At 28.4% G+C, this 16,022-nt stretch overlaps 1 protein-coding gene across 2 annotated transcripts in view; it reads right to left on the bottom strand.

The window, feature by feature from the left end:
• Positions 1 to 16,022, bottom strand: part of LOC113373210 — a 254,079-nt gene that overhangs the window by 160,371 nt on the left and 77,686 nt on the right. For both annotated transcript variants that reach the window (XM_026613514.1, XM_026613515.1), the window contains exon 3: positions 6,946 to 7,021. In XM_026613514.1, the coding sequence (XP_026469299.1) occupies positions 6,946 to 7,021 (76 nt within the window). The remainder of the gene's footprint in view (positions 1 to 6,945; positions 7,022 to 16,022) is intronic.

The raw sequence follows: 16,022 nt of genomic DNA, 5'->3' as shown, positions 1-16,022 counted from the left end.
GGAAAACTGAACAATTTAAATAGTGCTTAGAAATAAAAATTACGTACTTATAGAAATTTATAAGCTTTTATATGGCAAATGTGCACAAAGTTGCAATCATTTTATTAATATTTAAATTTCAAAAATTCATTCCAGTACGTATACAATTTCTGACACGAGTAAAATATTATGTTATATATATATATATATATATATATTATATAGATTATATTATTAGATATTATTATGCATCGTGAATGAGAAATATTGAGACATTTAGAAATTGGTTAATAACGTATCAAATTCCTGTCAGATGTTGAGCATCATTGTCAGTCTTATCGCAGTAATTAGTTCGAACGTTGATTTAATTTTAAAATATAAATTAAAAGTTAATTTTGAGGGTGTTTATAATGATGTTTTTTTGGGCCGGTATTGTTATTCGTAATTATTTCAATTAAAATATAATAAAATTATAACATGACTTTACATCATTTCAATTTTATTTCAATTATGGGATAATATCTTAATCTAGCAATTGTTTAACGAAACAATTTTTATATTTTTTATTGTAAATCATCAAAATATATTAGTTAATTTAATGTTGTTTGTAGTATTATTATATTATTTTATTATTTGTTAATATTATATTATTATTATTATTAATTACTATTTTTATGTTATTATCTTTATTATTTTCATTTCGTTTATTCTTTTTAGTTTTTATACATTAACAAAGCAGCTCATAGAATGTAATTACTGTTCTGATTGCTGTATAATAATAAATGATAAAAAAAGATTACTTTAACCTTTTTTAAAAATAGACGAAAGAAAGAAACTAGAAGCAGGTCTAAGCAATTTATTTGCAAACTGTCCTTTTAAAAATTGGTACCTATATCGTTACCTCAATCTCAATGTTTTTTTCTATATAGCCCAAGTAATAAATATGGTATTATAGTTCCTACTCAAGTATGTAATTAAAGTACATTAGTTTACTGGTAGTCAATGCATTTAAGATGAGTAAAAAACGATCAAGACTAGAGAATGAAAGCAAGAGAATGAAAGCTTTTCGTAGCTTTTTTATAGCGGTCACAAAAAGTTTAGGGGCATTGCCCGTCTTTTATGAAAACTTTATAAAATTAGAATTCAAATGAATGAATATAAAGGAAGTCATCGGATACAAATGAAAAGATTTATTGCGAGATCTTTGGTACGGGAGGCCTGACGAATAATTTATAGACATCGGGGATGGAAAATGTGCACCGTTGCGGATCGGGTTGAAAGAAAATAGCAATCTTGAATAAAAATTTATATTTATTATCTAATAAAGTTATTTAATATTAGTTATTATTTCTATTACTACTACAAAACAAAATATTTCGATACATAATGCACTAATAATGACTTACAACCTACTGCATTGTAGGTGAATTTCGATGTCATTTCTCTCAACGCTTTCTACATGTATACGTGTTTTGTGGTAGAAATCATAATATGCGACGGTAATTATTATTATGTAATTAATTTTCTTCGCATTCACTTATAAGAAATAATACTTCTCATATATATTCATAAACACTTCTTCCTATTTGAAGAAAACACTGCTAACAGTAATAATATTTTCGTCGTATTAACAATGGCTCATGTATTTCTTATCTGTACCTATCAAAATGTTATTGATCTATGAATTTATACAAATAACTTAGACGAGAGTTAAGATTTTTAGTGCCTCAAAATTAATTAATGTGTATTTGTAACGACTGATAAAATCGAAATTGGATAAATGAAAATTAAAAATTGATAAGTTAATCAATACGTATTAATAGAATATATATATTAATCTACATATACATTTTGATTATGATATATAAACAGGGTGTCCCAGAACTAATCAAGCATAAGCGGGATATTGTGAGCTTTTTAGTGCTACCTAGAGCTTTGGTGAAATTGTGACCATTTTCAGTTATTGTGGTTAATCCTTATTATTTAAATTTTGGAATCGTAATCGAAAATAACATTTTAACACTACAGTATACTAATAGTATTGTTTGACAAATAATAAGCATCATCCACTTTTTTTTCTTGGTCTATATTATTATCGTTTTCTAGTTGAAAGTAATAATTAATAGCTACTAATAATGATGAAAGTGTAATATATTCGAAAGTAATTTATATATTTCCATTTCCTTAAGTTCTCAAAGATCATATAACGTTTTTCTAGTCAACTCAATATTTCAAGAATCAAATATCTTCGTCGATGTCATTCGTGATGCATCTTCCCCTCGGGCCATGAAACCGGAGCGAATATCATGAATTTCCTCTCAAATGTAATATTCATAAAAGATATCGATATTTCTTATCAAGGTTCATTTCTTTTTCTCAAGAAATAAATATCAGTAAATTTTTGTTTCCGCCAACGTTGCTGCGGTCACGGTACGATAACAATAATTACTTATGGACGTTGCTCTGTAGCAGATATTCGAAAGTTTTGTAATAAAATATAAAATATCATAGAGACCAGAGTACATTTTTAAAATTTGTGTTTATAGATACTGCAGAAATATACGATTTTTATGTCTCGTGAAGTTATATGATAATTTAGAATAAATATCGAATTGTATAACAACTCTTTCTCAAGTAAACTGGTGGTAGCAGTACACCAAACCGTAAAGGATTTTATGATAATTTATATTTAGTTTGATTTATTTTTCATAGTTCCTATATTCATTTATTATTATTGCAAAAATATTTCGTTTGACATATGTTTTGCGAATAATTACTAATTCTTCGCAAAGAAATAAACACATCAAAACAATAAAACCAATAAACCTTATTTTCGTACCAAGATATTTAGAAAGTAACGTTTTAAAAATATCTATAAAATTATTGAAGAAAAATATTATACAATGTTTTAGCTAAAGGTGTATTTATCTTAGTGAGAACTCCATTAAAAACTTGCGATTAATCTTAGTAAAGTATATGATTTATTATTTTCGAACCGCAAAGCTAAGAGTAATAAGTAGAAATAAGACACGAAAATGCTTTTATAAATTTTTTTCTTAAATTTTGTAAAGGATTCATAGATTATAACGTAACGACTCCTATATAGCGTATTTTATGAACTATTCAATGAACTGTTTTTTGTTACAAAAAAATCAGAATGGCATAGCCTGTAGAAACAACGTTAAACAACCGAACACCATAAAATATTATAGGCCTATGAGAAGCTTCAGATCTTGCTTCTATAATATATATTATTTATATATAAAAATGACTAAAAATACATTTCTGTATAATTGTGGTAGCTATGAATTCTGGATAAATATGGATTTTCATTCAAACCTATAGTTATTAAATTTTCATATGATATATATTCTACAGTTCCGATTACAGATGTAAATCATATAATCCTGATACAAGTACTGTAATTGCTAGAGTTTCGCTATAAATTGTGTCCAATAACCCAATAAAGATTAACTTTGCCTTATTACAAAAGAGATAAAAACTAAAATATAGTAAAGAGCAGGTTCAAAGAGAGACAATTGCGACATTAACTTTGTCCTATCCCTAGATCCTATTTAATACTCTTACGCTTTTAGAATTGGTCATATAATTCACTATGTTAGCTCTATCGTTGGAATCTCATACAATATATTGCTTGACATCCCCTAATAGTATCATTTCTTCTCTGTGCAAACCGATGTTAAAACGTTTATGATAGGGGACATTTGTACAATATGAAATATTCTTATCTATTTTCTCTGAAAGTTTTTCCTTAGAATCGATTTGGAAAAAGATAATATCCAGTTCTAACTTAATGTTATGATATGTAATATCCTAACATTAATACATAATTTAATTCATATAGACATTTAGTGTCCTCTTATCTGCCTTTAGTTCTCATTTAATTATTGTAATGAGTGTAAATTATTAACACTTCAATTAATTTTTATAATTAAACTACTATTCATAGGCCTATAAAATTTTCAGGTGTTCAGTTTGACTATCAACCATGTTGCCATGCCAAGTTAAATCACAGAAAATCAAACCAAACTTTTCAGATATCTTACTATAAAATGTTATGAGTAATTTTTAACTTTTAGGGGCCGAATTTCTGTTTTACATTTATTTTTTATTTTTAGCCAAACTACAACTGCCTGAAAAGGCATTCAGTAATTGTTGTGATTAGTTATTAAATAAGATTTTAAAATACAACCCATTGGTAGTATTTCAAGTTAGTATAATAAATATAAATATGTGACAATAATTGCAAACAAATAATAAATATAAATATATGAGAATGATTACAAGCACTATACTAAATATATAACTACACTAAGTCTAATGTATCTAATCTTCTTAGTCTCTTGACAGTGTTCGCAGAAAGTAGGTCCTTTGCTAGTTCATTTGGATGGTTGCAGTCCTGATGAACAAGCCAATCAGGTACATACATGGGAGCCTCTAGTATTTTTGAGGATCTTGTTCTGAGCTCTCTGTGAGATATTTATATTAGATCGACTGGCGCTACCCCAGAGAGAAAGGCCGTAAGTCCAGATTGGTTTTAATATGACTTTGTATTCAAGAAGCTTGTTGTAGGTGGATAGTTTGGACTTCGGACCCAACAGCCAGTAAAGTTTTCTGAAATTCTCTTCAAGCTGGAAACGTTTTTTCATTATATGATTTTTCTACGTAAGCCTTCTGTCCAAGTGAAACCGGTTATAGAAATTTGATTTATCCATCTCTGAAAAATCAGCACGATTTGTGCATTTATTAAACATATATTTTACAATCATTCTGGGCATAATTTATTTATGATTACAGCGACTGAATAAAATTAATTAACACCGATACTAAATTCAATGAATGCAGTATCCAAATTTTATGCTGGTTTATTTGCGCTGCGGTACGCTATATTATCATAATGGACATCATAAATTCATAATGCAAAGTATAGTAGAATTTCCATCCACGGATTTTCATTATTATACAGAGGAATAAAAAACACATTTCATACACTTGAAAGTTAAGTACGGTTTGCGAAATGCTCTTAGCCAGCAAAAATTATTAAAACTTGTTAGATATGTAAATTTGCTCCATATCATTGTAATAGATACTCATTTACATATTTGCACACTAGGTGCCTACGATTTTCTTTATGCACTACCTCTTGCAATTTAATGCAACCTTATCTTTTGAGCTTATTATTACTGTCTGTGTTGAGTCTATTATTCAATTGTATATATATATATATATATATATATATATATATATAATATACACATTTGGAAGCTTAAGAATATATCACGTACTGATCTTCCATTGTGTGTCACATGCGATCGGATTTACTATCTGATTTCAAACTCTGTGGCAGGCACTTTATGCAATTAATCTCAATTCCATTTCAAGATTAGTTGTGACATTGCATTTATTAAAATCATAATCAAAATTGTGTTTTAGTATCAAATCTGGGGAATGTTTCAATTATAAACTTCAAGAATGAAATTGTAATGAAAAAGTATGATTAATATGACTATTGATAAATAAATACACGATTTAATTAAAAATGAGTAACTTCAAGTGAATTATAAAGGTATATGTCAAAATATATTTTTTGAAATTTTGTTCTTGTTTACCCAGATATTAAAAATTCTATATAATATTTATAATATTATATATTCTATAATAATATCTATAATAATATTTCAGTATTCTATAAGCATTACATATATAACGTATTACAAAATTAATAGAGATTAAGGGTTGTCGGGTTTATCAAAACCGGCTTAAAAACCGGTTCAAAGACAAAATTAAGGAATTCATAATATGATTTTTAGTGCAAAACACCGGTCTTCAATGTTCGAATATATAAGAGTTTATGTATGCAAGGACTAATTAATTGTTTTGAAATTATTTGCATAAAAATTATTATCAATAAAATTGAGCAGTGTATAATTTCAATCAAAAACTGCTTTCAAGCACCTAACTGGTTAAAAATACTCCAAAAAATACTATTTCAAAACAAATTTTCTAAAAGTTTGCATAAACCCTAGTAGATAAATATTGAAGTACATACTAGTGGAAAAATTATATATTGAGGAAAATATATGTTCTAAGACTCCTAAGAAATCAAGCTCTTTATCTTTTCTTTAAAATTTAAAGCCCACAATTTGAATTTATCGATTCGAAAGTATAGTTAAAAGGAAAAATCATGAATGCAAGGTTGTCAACGATTAATCCTCTCCCAAATCTGTCCCTGTATAGATATCCTAGTCAAAACGACAACAATTGATAGTGAGCATTACACGACCATTATCGTAGTGACATTAACACCATTATTTATAGTCCGCGGTCTCCTCTATGCCGAGAAATTTATCGCAGTAATTACAACAATAGAGATTTGTAGAATCGTACTGCATTATTTATGGATTCCGTGCCGCGTTTTAGTACAACAGGTGAATTATCCAGCGAAAGCGACAAATATTATCTCATAATTTTGTATAATTACGAACTAGCATTATTTTATGACAAGTATATTACTAGGTTACATAATATTTTTTGGGATCACATGAAATGTTGCTATTTCTTCGGAATTGGTCCAGTCAAAGATAAGGAAAAATTCAGTAATGTAATAATTTTCATAAAACAAGTATTGGAACAAAGAACGAGTTTTTGTTCAATTGCAATTTATCGAGTCCCTGCATTTAATCTATCAACGTTTTTACAAGGTATTCAAACTAATGCCTAAAATAGGTAAAACAATTCCCAGAAATTTATAGCCTCTACAAATGACTGAGTTAACTAACACTAAACCATAGAAATAAATAAAAAAAATCTTACTTTAGGTATCTATAGATCTGACTACTGGAAATTAACGCGGATGTTATAGACATATAGATATTTATTTTTAATTATTTTATGTTATATTTGCTATTAGTAATATGAGTAATATAAAATAAAAAAAACACTTACCATGCAACGCCTTCAGGTATGCTTTACCAGCACTAATTAGCTGTCTGGCTCCAGGGTTGAACTTGTCGAGGATGTTCTGAAATAAATCAATAATATTAATAATAATTTAAATTTGAAATATGCATAAATAAATATATACATCGAACTTGAATGAAACAACTAGAAAACAATTCTGAATAAGTGAGATCAATATTGTTGCAGTTTTCATAGTGCATATGCAAACTAATTTCAATACAATATCCGTGCATAAACAATTATTTATTAACACAAACGTCAGCATATAGTATACATCTATCATTATAATTAATATAATCACATCATCATATTATACAAAACCAAATAAACGTAAACAACTCAAAATCAATATCAACTTTGAATTACCCATGTACTTATTTAACTTTTGGCAAAAAAGTCGTTACTAAAAATATGCTAAATCTATGTAATAATAAGAATAGATAAATACTAAAAATATCTGCAATTGGCAAACATAGCACGCTCCAGTTGCACAAAAAGCGATAATTCAGAATTGCACAAAATCTATTGAGCACGAATAGTTGGCGTTACATCCGCCGTCGTGTACACAAACGGATGAAATATGGTTATAAGTGAATATTTCAAATTTAAAGTATTCTGCATAGAAATTGAAAAACTCACACAATTACATACGAGCAAGTTTTATACACGGGTTAGGGTGCGCATATGCCTACATCATGCATTCACAATAATAGGGAACTGGGTACGGTTGTGCCAAGGTACGGTAGTGACAGTCGTCACAACAACTAAACTATACTGATTTTGAAATAGTATCCAAAGGGAGAAGGATGAAGTTTGTCTGTTTGAAGAAGTTTATATAATTGCATTGAGTTAGCGCCCTACTATAACCTGATGTGTAGACCGCATTGCTTTTAAGGGGCACAACTAGTGTGAAATTTTCAAAAAATCGAATTTTCAATTTTTCCATATTTCGATAAGTTTAAAAACTAGCTGTAAGTGGAATTCTGTCTTAAGGCAATTAAGGCATCGCGCCTTAAGGCAAATTGCTGGAACTTCCCGTACCAAAAATTATTATTATTTTAAAAACGATTAACATTTTTGAAAAAAAAAATTACTTTGAAAAAATAAGATTTTTGAGAAACTATAATTTGGACAAAAAATTACTTTTTTTTGAAAAAAAATTTTTTAAAAAAAAAAATTTTTTTTTAATTTTTTTTTTGTTTTTTTTTTTGAAAAAAAAATTTTTCTTTATTTTCACATATTGTGGAAGATCTGAACTTTTTTTCAAAGCAATCGTACTGCTTTAACTGCATAGAGACAAAATATAAAGCGCGTAAGCGCCGCGTCGCTGTCTAACGGGTAAACATTGATACGGAACCCATAGGAATGTAAACAAAATTCATACTTATTGTTAAAATCTCTATAAAATATCTGATAATTTGATGTGCATATGTCTAATGATCATTTTTGACCGCCAAATGGCTCATTTTTTTACTTTTGCCTCCATATCTCCGAAACCGCTAGACCTACCTTTATGAAAATTTTATCGATTCTTCATCTTGTCAATACAAGTAAAACGTTTTTTGAATTATTCAAATCGGACGCTCCGTTCTCTTAAAAACTGAGTTACCGTTTTCGGCACTTTTTGCCCCGTATCTTCGGAACGGCTAGACCTGCCTCTGCCAAAAACTAATCAGCACGTCTCCTTATCAATACGAATCGAATGTTTTTTGAATTATTCAAATCGGTTGATCCGTGTTCCCGAAATCGTCGACGAAAATTTGTATCCGCACATACATACACACACGTACATACATACACACACATACACACACACATACACACACACATACACACACACACACACATACATCCATTTTTTCTAAGGTATGCCAAAATGTTCAGAAACCTTTGAAACGTAAAGATATATAAAAATTTTCATTTTCGATTTTTTTGCGATTACTATAACTTGCCCTACGGGAAGTTAATAACATACCAAGAATTTAATTCGATATAATAAATAGATTTTGAGTTTAGGTTACAGCCATTTAAAGAGTATATATATATATAGTATATAGTATAACGATCATTTTTTCTTTAAATGCGTTCTACTCGAAACAGCATTTTCGGGATTTGCTGCTGCGATTACTCAAAAACAAATGATCATTTTTTTTACATGTTCTATATATAGTTCTCCGTAGAATGAATTATCGATTTTTTCATAGGATCAAAAATCGAATTTTGGCAGTCCAAAAATGACCAAAATTTTGGGTAAAAGTCGACTTTTGTTTTTGAAACGCCGCCATTTTGTCAATTTTTGATTATTTTTTTTATCGTAGGTCATTTTACAGACAATATTAATATCTAGTTTAATGAGATTTTTTTTTTAAATTTCATCCAGGTAAAAGGCCGGAATGACTGCAGCAGTGAAGGGCCTTTTTTTCGTGCCGTTGAAGATCGACGATAACTTAAAAAATATTTAATTTTTTTCTTCAGAAATTTTACTATGTATTCTTAAAACATGTGTAAATATATTCTTAAAGTGTTGAAATGATTGATAAAGTATTTTTTTTAATATGAATTCTCAAAAATCACCTTTTTTGGCGGTTACACTAGTTGTGCCCCTAGTTAAAAGAAAGTTTTTTGTTCGATTTATTTTGATAATAACTGTTGATTGTGTACAGATAGATCACTTTGTTATTTTCCTGTAAGTTAAACATTAGTACTTACTTACTAGCAGTTAGTTTGGTTTTATGTGACATGTATATGCTGTGATGTATTTAGTAATCTTATCTATATATCATACTGTAAAGAACTGCATCACTGGATGCAGATCTTAGCTTTTTCTTTCTTTGTTAAATTCTAAGTCATGCAATTGATTTTATATCTCCTGTAGATAGATGATCAAATAAAATTATTAAAAAAAATGTATTTAGCACTATTCCTACCGACATTTCATGTTTGCTATTCTTACCGCGACCGGTCAAATGACCGGTCATGCAAAATCGGTATTTTTCAGTATTGAATGAAGAATTAATGCTAGTTTAAGAGTTTATAAATACAAATACAATATATTTCTTTTATTTTATAATGCGAATTCTACATTTTATACTGTTTTATCCAATTTTTCACGATTTTTTTTCTTAGAGTGTATTTTCTGCACACGCATTTTTTACGTTTTTGGCTGATTTTGTTTTCTCTATCATTTTTCTAAAGCATTATCTGGAATAGTTTCTTTTAGGGAATCTGTTTTGTACTTGTACTTAGTTGATTTTTTTCTGAATTCTTGTTGGAACTATACGGCAAGTTAATTGGAAAAGAAAGTTCCTGCCTTGTACATTGTCTTCTCGTAATTTCTTTATGTAACAACAATGGATTTATTCTGAATAAATCCAAAATAATGTAAATCCTTGATGAATTCTCTCAAAAATTCATATTTTACCAAATGATTTCTGACTATTTTATGAATGGCATCTACACCAGTCCCGACGCTAATACCAATTGAAATAACTCCCGTATTAGTGTAATTTTTTCAACATATGTGTATGTCAGTGAAAATTAGAATCTTCTTTCTTATTTTCCAAAATTGTAAATATTATTTGAGTATTGAAGTCTTTGATTTTTCGTTCTGCCAGTATTTATAGCTGTTATATTGCTTCAATTGTACCTACCATCAGTTTTCTTTTACTAAAAGTTTAGCTATATGTAGGATGGTAAAAACGTTATATATTTTTTATGTCGTACTAGCAATTTTGATAATACGGTTTCATCAGTTATAAATCTTCAAAGAATATCTCAGTTTGCTACGTATACTGGATGGTTACCAAAATTTTACACCCCATTTGTGCGATTTGCAGGGCATAATTATATTTACATCGTATATTGAACGGTTACTAATATTTATACGTTTTCCTAAATACTATTGAACATATGTTGAATGAATTTACACCTTACCTTTATTGAAAATATATGTTTGTCGATAGTAATACGTAGTCTTTTACAACAATTTTGATTGCTGTCAATGTAGTTGAACCAACCTTTGGATTCAAAACAAAACCTATCAATTTATTGTTTAGATTCCTTCGTAAAAATCTGTCTATACATAGACATTGAGAAAATTGAGAAAACTCACTTTTTATACCGTAGAAATGCAATATTTATACTCCTTGCCTTATTTGCGCAGCGCGCATACAGAATCGAAAAAAATGCATATAAATTTGCAGAAGGCAGTTTTTACCAGTCTAAATTCTTCTGAATTTACATTTTCTTGTAAGTTCTAAAATATTCTTAACAATTACTACAAAAAATCCCATCCGAACATCGTCTTTCGTACTACCGGTCAAATGACCGGCCGCGGTAGGTAAGACAGCATACAATTTTTTTTCCAAAAATAAAAATTGAAAAAACAAATTAACATTGAAAAACGTATCATACTCACATATAAGGAAAAGTCATAAAGTTTGATGACGATTCAATTACGTTTGATATGAAAAATACTAATCAAAAAATCAAAAACGGTCATTTGACCGGTCCCGGTAGGAATAGTGTTAGTAATCTAACTTAACTAAGACAAAATACGAGAGAAAAACGATTCGGATGATATAAAACTGTGCGCACTGTATGATGTGAGTGACACATTTAACATATTAAATAATCTACTAAAGCATTCATATAGAATTATTTTGGCATAAAGCACACCGTTTCAAAACATATTTCTTCTATCAATTATTCAACGTTAAAAAAGCGTATAACATACAATATTCCATCTTTCGAATTCCGTCTACATATCTCATTTAACTAAAATAAATCACAGACGAGAGATAGCGAACGCTTGAAGTTGTCAGAAATACTAAAAATTCCCTGTAGGTCTGGCATGCGAGCTTTACCGGTGCTCTCCTTTGAGCTTTACCGGTTATCCTGTTAGGAATTTTGTTTCGCTTAGGACGCGATCTCGACGAGAGGTTGAAAAGTCGGGGCGCGCCACCGCGGAATGTGCTTCTGCCGACCGCCGCCAGCCGTCGAGCGCGGGCCGGTGCTGCAGGGTGCAGCGCGCGTACGGAAACTGTGCAGAATTTCAATGCGCTTTTATGACATGGATGTCACATAGCGAATTTATTGCCGGAGGTGTAAAATATGATATTTTGCGCTCAGATGCATAAGTCGGAATAGATGTTGATTGATTTTCAATTGTGTTATTGACGTTTATATACGTACGTATGCTTGTCAAAATAGTTTTTTATTGATTTCTTGGTTAATGCTTGATAACGCTTTTTGCGAGCTTATTTATATATACATTTATAAAATAATCATCATAATATCTATCACTTATAAAATATGTGTTATGTTAGTTTCGAGCAAAAAGTAAGTCTTCAATCAGCAGTTCAAGACAAGAAGCATAAGAAAATTACATTAAAATTAAGATAAAAAATGTATAATTAACTCAACTTTTTAAATATGTGTTCCAATCATAGTTGTCTAACTTATAACTAATACAGCTCTTTTGTTATATATTTTCTTCATATATTATACATACATACTAATTGTCTTTCAATTTAATGAATTTGTTTGATCAATTTATCAGATTTTGTATTATGTGCAGAGTTTTTCAATTTATATCATAATGATTAAAATTTGAAAGCAATTGATAAAAATAAAAACATTTTTTTTTATTCATTATTCATAGCAAGCTATACAAAGTACATTCAGCTACATTTGTTACAGTTATATATTAATTGACGGCGTGAGAAGGATCGCTATCCTGTGATAGCGCCTTCATAGATGTTAAGTTATATTTTGCAGTAAATCATTGCAGATTCTTTTTTTGAGGCGCTTTGGTGGTAAAGGCTTGAGCAGATCTAACGCTAATACGTTTGGATGACGACTTAGACGAGCTTTGTATCTGGTGCAGTAAAGACTAATTTCTTCTTCTATAGTTCTAATTCTGAGATCTTGATGTATCAACCAATTGGGAACGTATTTGGAGCGTTCACGATTTCTTTCAAAAAAAAAAAAATAAATAAAAACATGATTACATATATTAAGATGACAAAATATAATATTGAAGTGTATGGATATTTTGTTATAAAATTCGGTCAATTATGAGAGGCCCTCCTTTTAAAAAAAAAACTGTACTAAAGCGTGTTGTCAAGTAGCATCAAAAGTTGGTTCATTTAATCAGGATTGTAAAATAATAAATTGATAACTTTATTAATGCAAAATTCTAGTAAAATAATGAAAACCTGAAAATAACTCGATTTTTGATACAATCAGTTTAAACGTTTGTTTCGTGTTCAATGGTAGATTAGTATTTTATCATTTTACAATCCTAAATGAGTAAAATTTTGATAAAAATTAATAGTACACTTTAGTACAGTTGGTTTTTGAAAGGCTTTTCAAAGTAGAACGATTTCAAATAACTTAAATTGATAGTTTAACATAAATCTTAATTGTTTTATTTTAGTTGTTCACGGTTACGGTAATAAAGATAAAAATTATTAAAATTTGACAACAAAAAATGGTCATAATTCCACCAAAGCTCTAGGTTGACTTAAAAGCTCACAATTTCCAAGCAACGTAAAATTTTTTTTTTCAATTTTTTTTTCAGGAGAGTTAAGGTCAATACTATCACCTCGGTTCGGCTTATATATATATATATATATATATATATATATATATATACACATTAACGTAAAAAAATGATAATTTTTTTTTTTTATTCTTTTGATCTGATGACTTTTAACTGATTTTATCTTAAACTTTTAACCTTTTATGAATACTATTATAATATCTAAATTAAATTAGAGTAAATTAGACAATAATCACAATATCTAATTAAAATTAGAGTATACGAAGAAAAACACAGGCAGTTTCAATTTCATGATGTACAAACAGTCTGCTGTGTCTATTTATTTCGTAACTTTTGTGACAAATGACAAAATTGCTGAAGTTTAATTAAACATCGGTACGTCATACGGATGAAATATTTCTGCTTGTTTCATATCCGTTCTTGTTTTCAATTTAGTTTTCAGTTTGTGAAATTGATATAGAAGTTCTTACCACAGTTATGATAAAATATTACACGATATAATAGTTTTTGTAGCTAAATTTTAGTTTAAATTTTATTTTTAAACAATACTAATTCTCATTACAAATTTAAAAATTGGTTGAATGGTTTTAAAGTTATCAAACATTATAAACATACTCCCAACAATTTTTCATGTTAATGAATATTCATAAAAATAATTTATTCGTTAATAAAATTTATTTTGCTTATAAAACTTTAAAATATCATAATTGGAAGTAGTATTGGGAGTATTTATTTTGTAGTGGAGTGCGATATGATTGCTAATTGCAAATATTTTGGGTATTATTATTTTTGTGTAAAATATTTATAAAATAATTTTGTAAAATGGAAATATTTAAAATAATAATTCATATTTAATTAGGTGTTTAATGTATTTTGGAAGGAATGCATTTATTTTGTAGTAACCATAGATGAACAAGTGAAACATGATAGTAACATAAAATAATTACATATTTAATATTATAGAGCAAAACTGATTTTATTCGAGTTATGAAAGTTTTAAAATGTATAATTTATCATGTATAAATATCACATTCAAATCCTTATAGTTAAAAAAAGTAATATAATCTTTGATGGTAAAATTTTCTAAACCTATCAAATTAAACTTGATATAAAAAAACTTCATCTTATTTTTTCAAATTCAAATTGCTTTCCGCTTCATTATTTATTTTGCAAAATAACTCTTGTGCTCGTGCATACAGACTTTGCTAATGTTCATCGCAAACGGTCCAACTTTAATTACTTGAGTGCGCAATGAAACAATTAACTGTAGCCGTGTTGCAGTATAAAAATAGAAGATGCCCTGGTGAAAGAATTACTAATCTTCAAATATTTGAAAAATGGAAATTGAGATAAAAATGCATTACTACTTCAAAAACTGTAGAATCATGAAAGTCAGCAGGCAATATTATTAATGTGATCCATAAACACAAGGTTAATAAACGTTCCTCAAACATTAGAAATAACAACTAGAATGTTGTTATGCTCCTATTTGTAGGTGTGTTTTATATGATTTGAATTAAAACACTACAACTTGAAAAAATATAATATTTAATATTAAGTTAGTTATGTTTGGATGTAACGGCCATTGGTTTGAATCAATTGCATATATGGCTCGATTCACCCTGTGACAGCACAGGGTGAAAAATCTCTGCTAGCCAGTAAAAGACGGCTATGAAGTAGACATGAGATGTGTAATAGTTAATTAGCGAAAAGAAAAAATAGAGAATACAGATTGGGTGAAAGATATTGGTGTTTTAGTACAATTAGAGAATCACATAATTAGGAAGGATTATGTGATTACAAATACATAATTTGCCACAAAATATTTATACATAATTTGCAATACAAAATAAATTTTTAACTCCTATCTTACAGTAATCCTACAAAACATCTATAGCTTTCAGCGCTTTTATAAACTTTTACTATGTCTGCCATCATCAGCTGTTCAAATCAAAATATTATTATATTTAAAATTTATTTTATAAAGTAAGTAATTTTTTCTCCAGCTCTTGTATTACAAGTAAATGTTGAATACCACAAACATTACAGTTTGCCTCTGACTCAGAATATTCTGTCCGGGAAGGTAAACATCTTCAAATGGCTAATGGACCTGCGGTGGTAATGTATTGTTACTTTGCCTTACGCAATAGAGCAGCCACCTCATCTCGTAATTTGTAATTAGGGACAAATCGAAGTCTAGCAATTAGTAGAAAATATAAATAATTGAAGAAATGATGCAATTTGAACTCACTCATTATATTTTATACACTAGCAAGACATTTATATTGAAGTAAAAATTGTATAAGAGAATTATATTATGAACTTGATTTTTTTAATATATGAAACATTGTACTATTTTTAAAAATATTTTACTTATTAATTATATCTTTAACTAGAATTAATATTTATACTGGTTTAAATAAAAACAAAGCATGTGATAAATTGCTAGATTTCTGGATGAAATATCAATGCATGGAATGCAGTATTAAAAGTGTAC

The sequence above is a fragment of the Ctenocephalides felis genome, unplaced genomic scaffold, assembly GCF_003426905.1.
Source record: "Ctenocephalides felis isolate EL2017-DRISC unplaced genomic scaffold, ASM342690v1 CF-g0.4_SCAFFOLD_01604, whole genome shotgun sequence".
NCBI classification, from domain to species: Eukaryota; Metazoa; Arthropoda; class Insecta; order Siphonaptera; family Pulicidae; genus Ctenocephalides; species Ctenocephalides felis.
The sequence above is the reverse complement of the archived record's forward strand: the minus strand, read 5'-3'. Positions and strand labels throughout refer to the sequence as shown.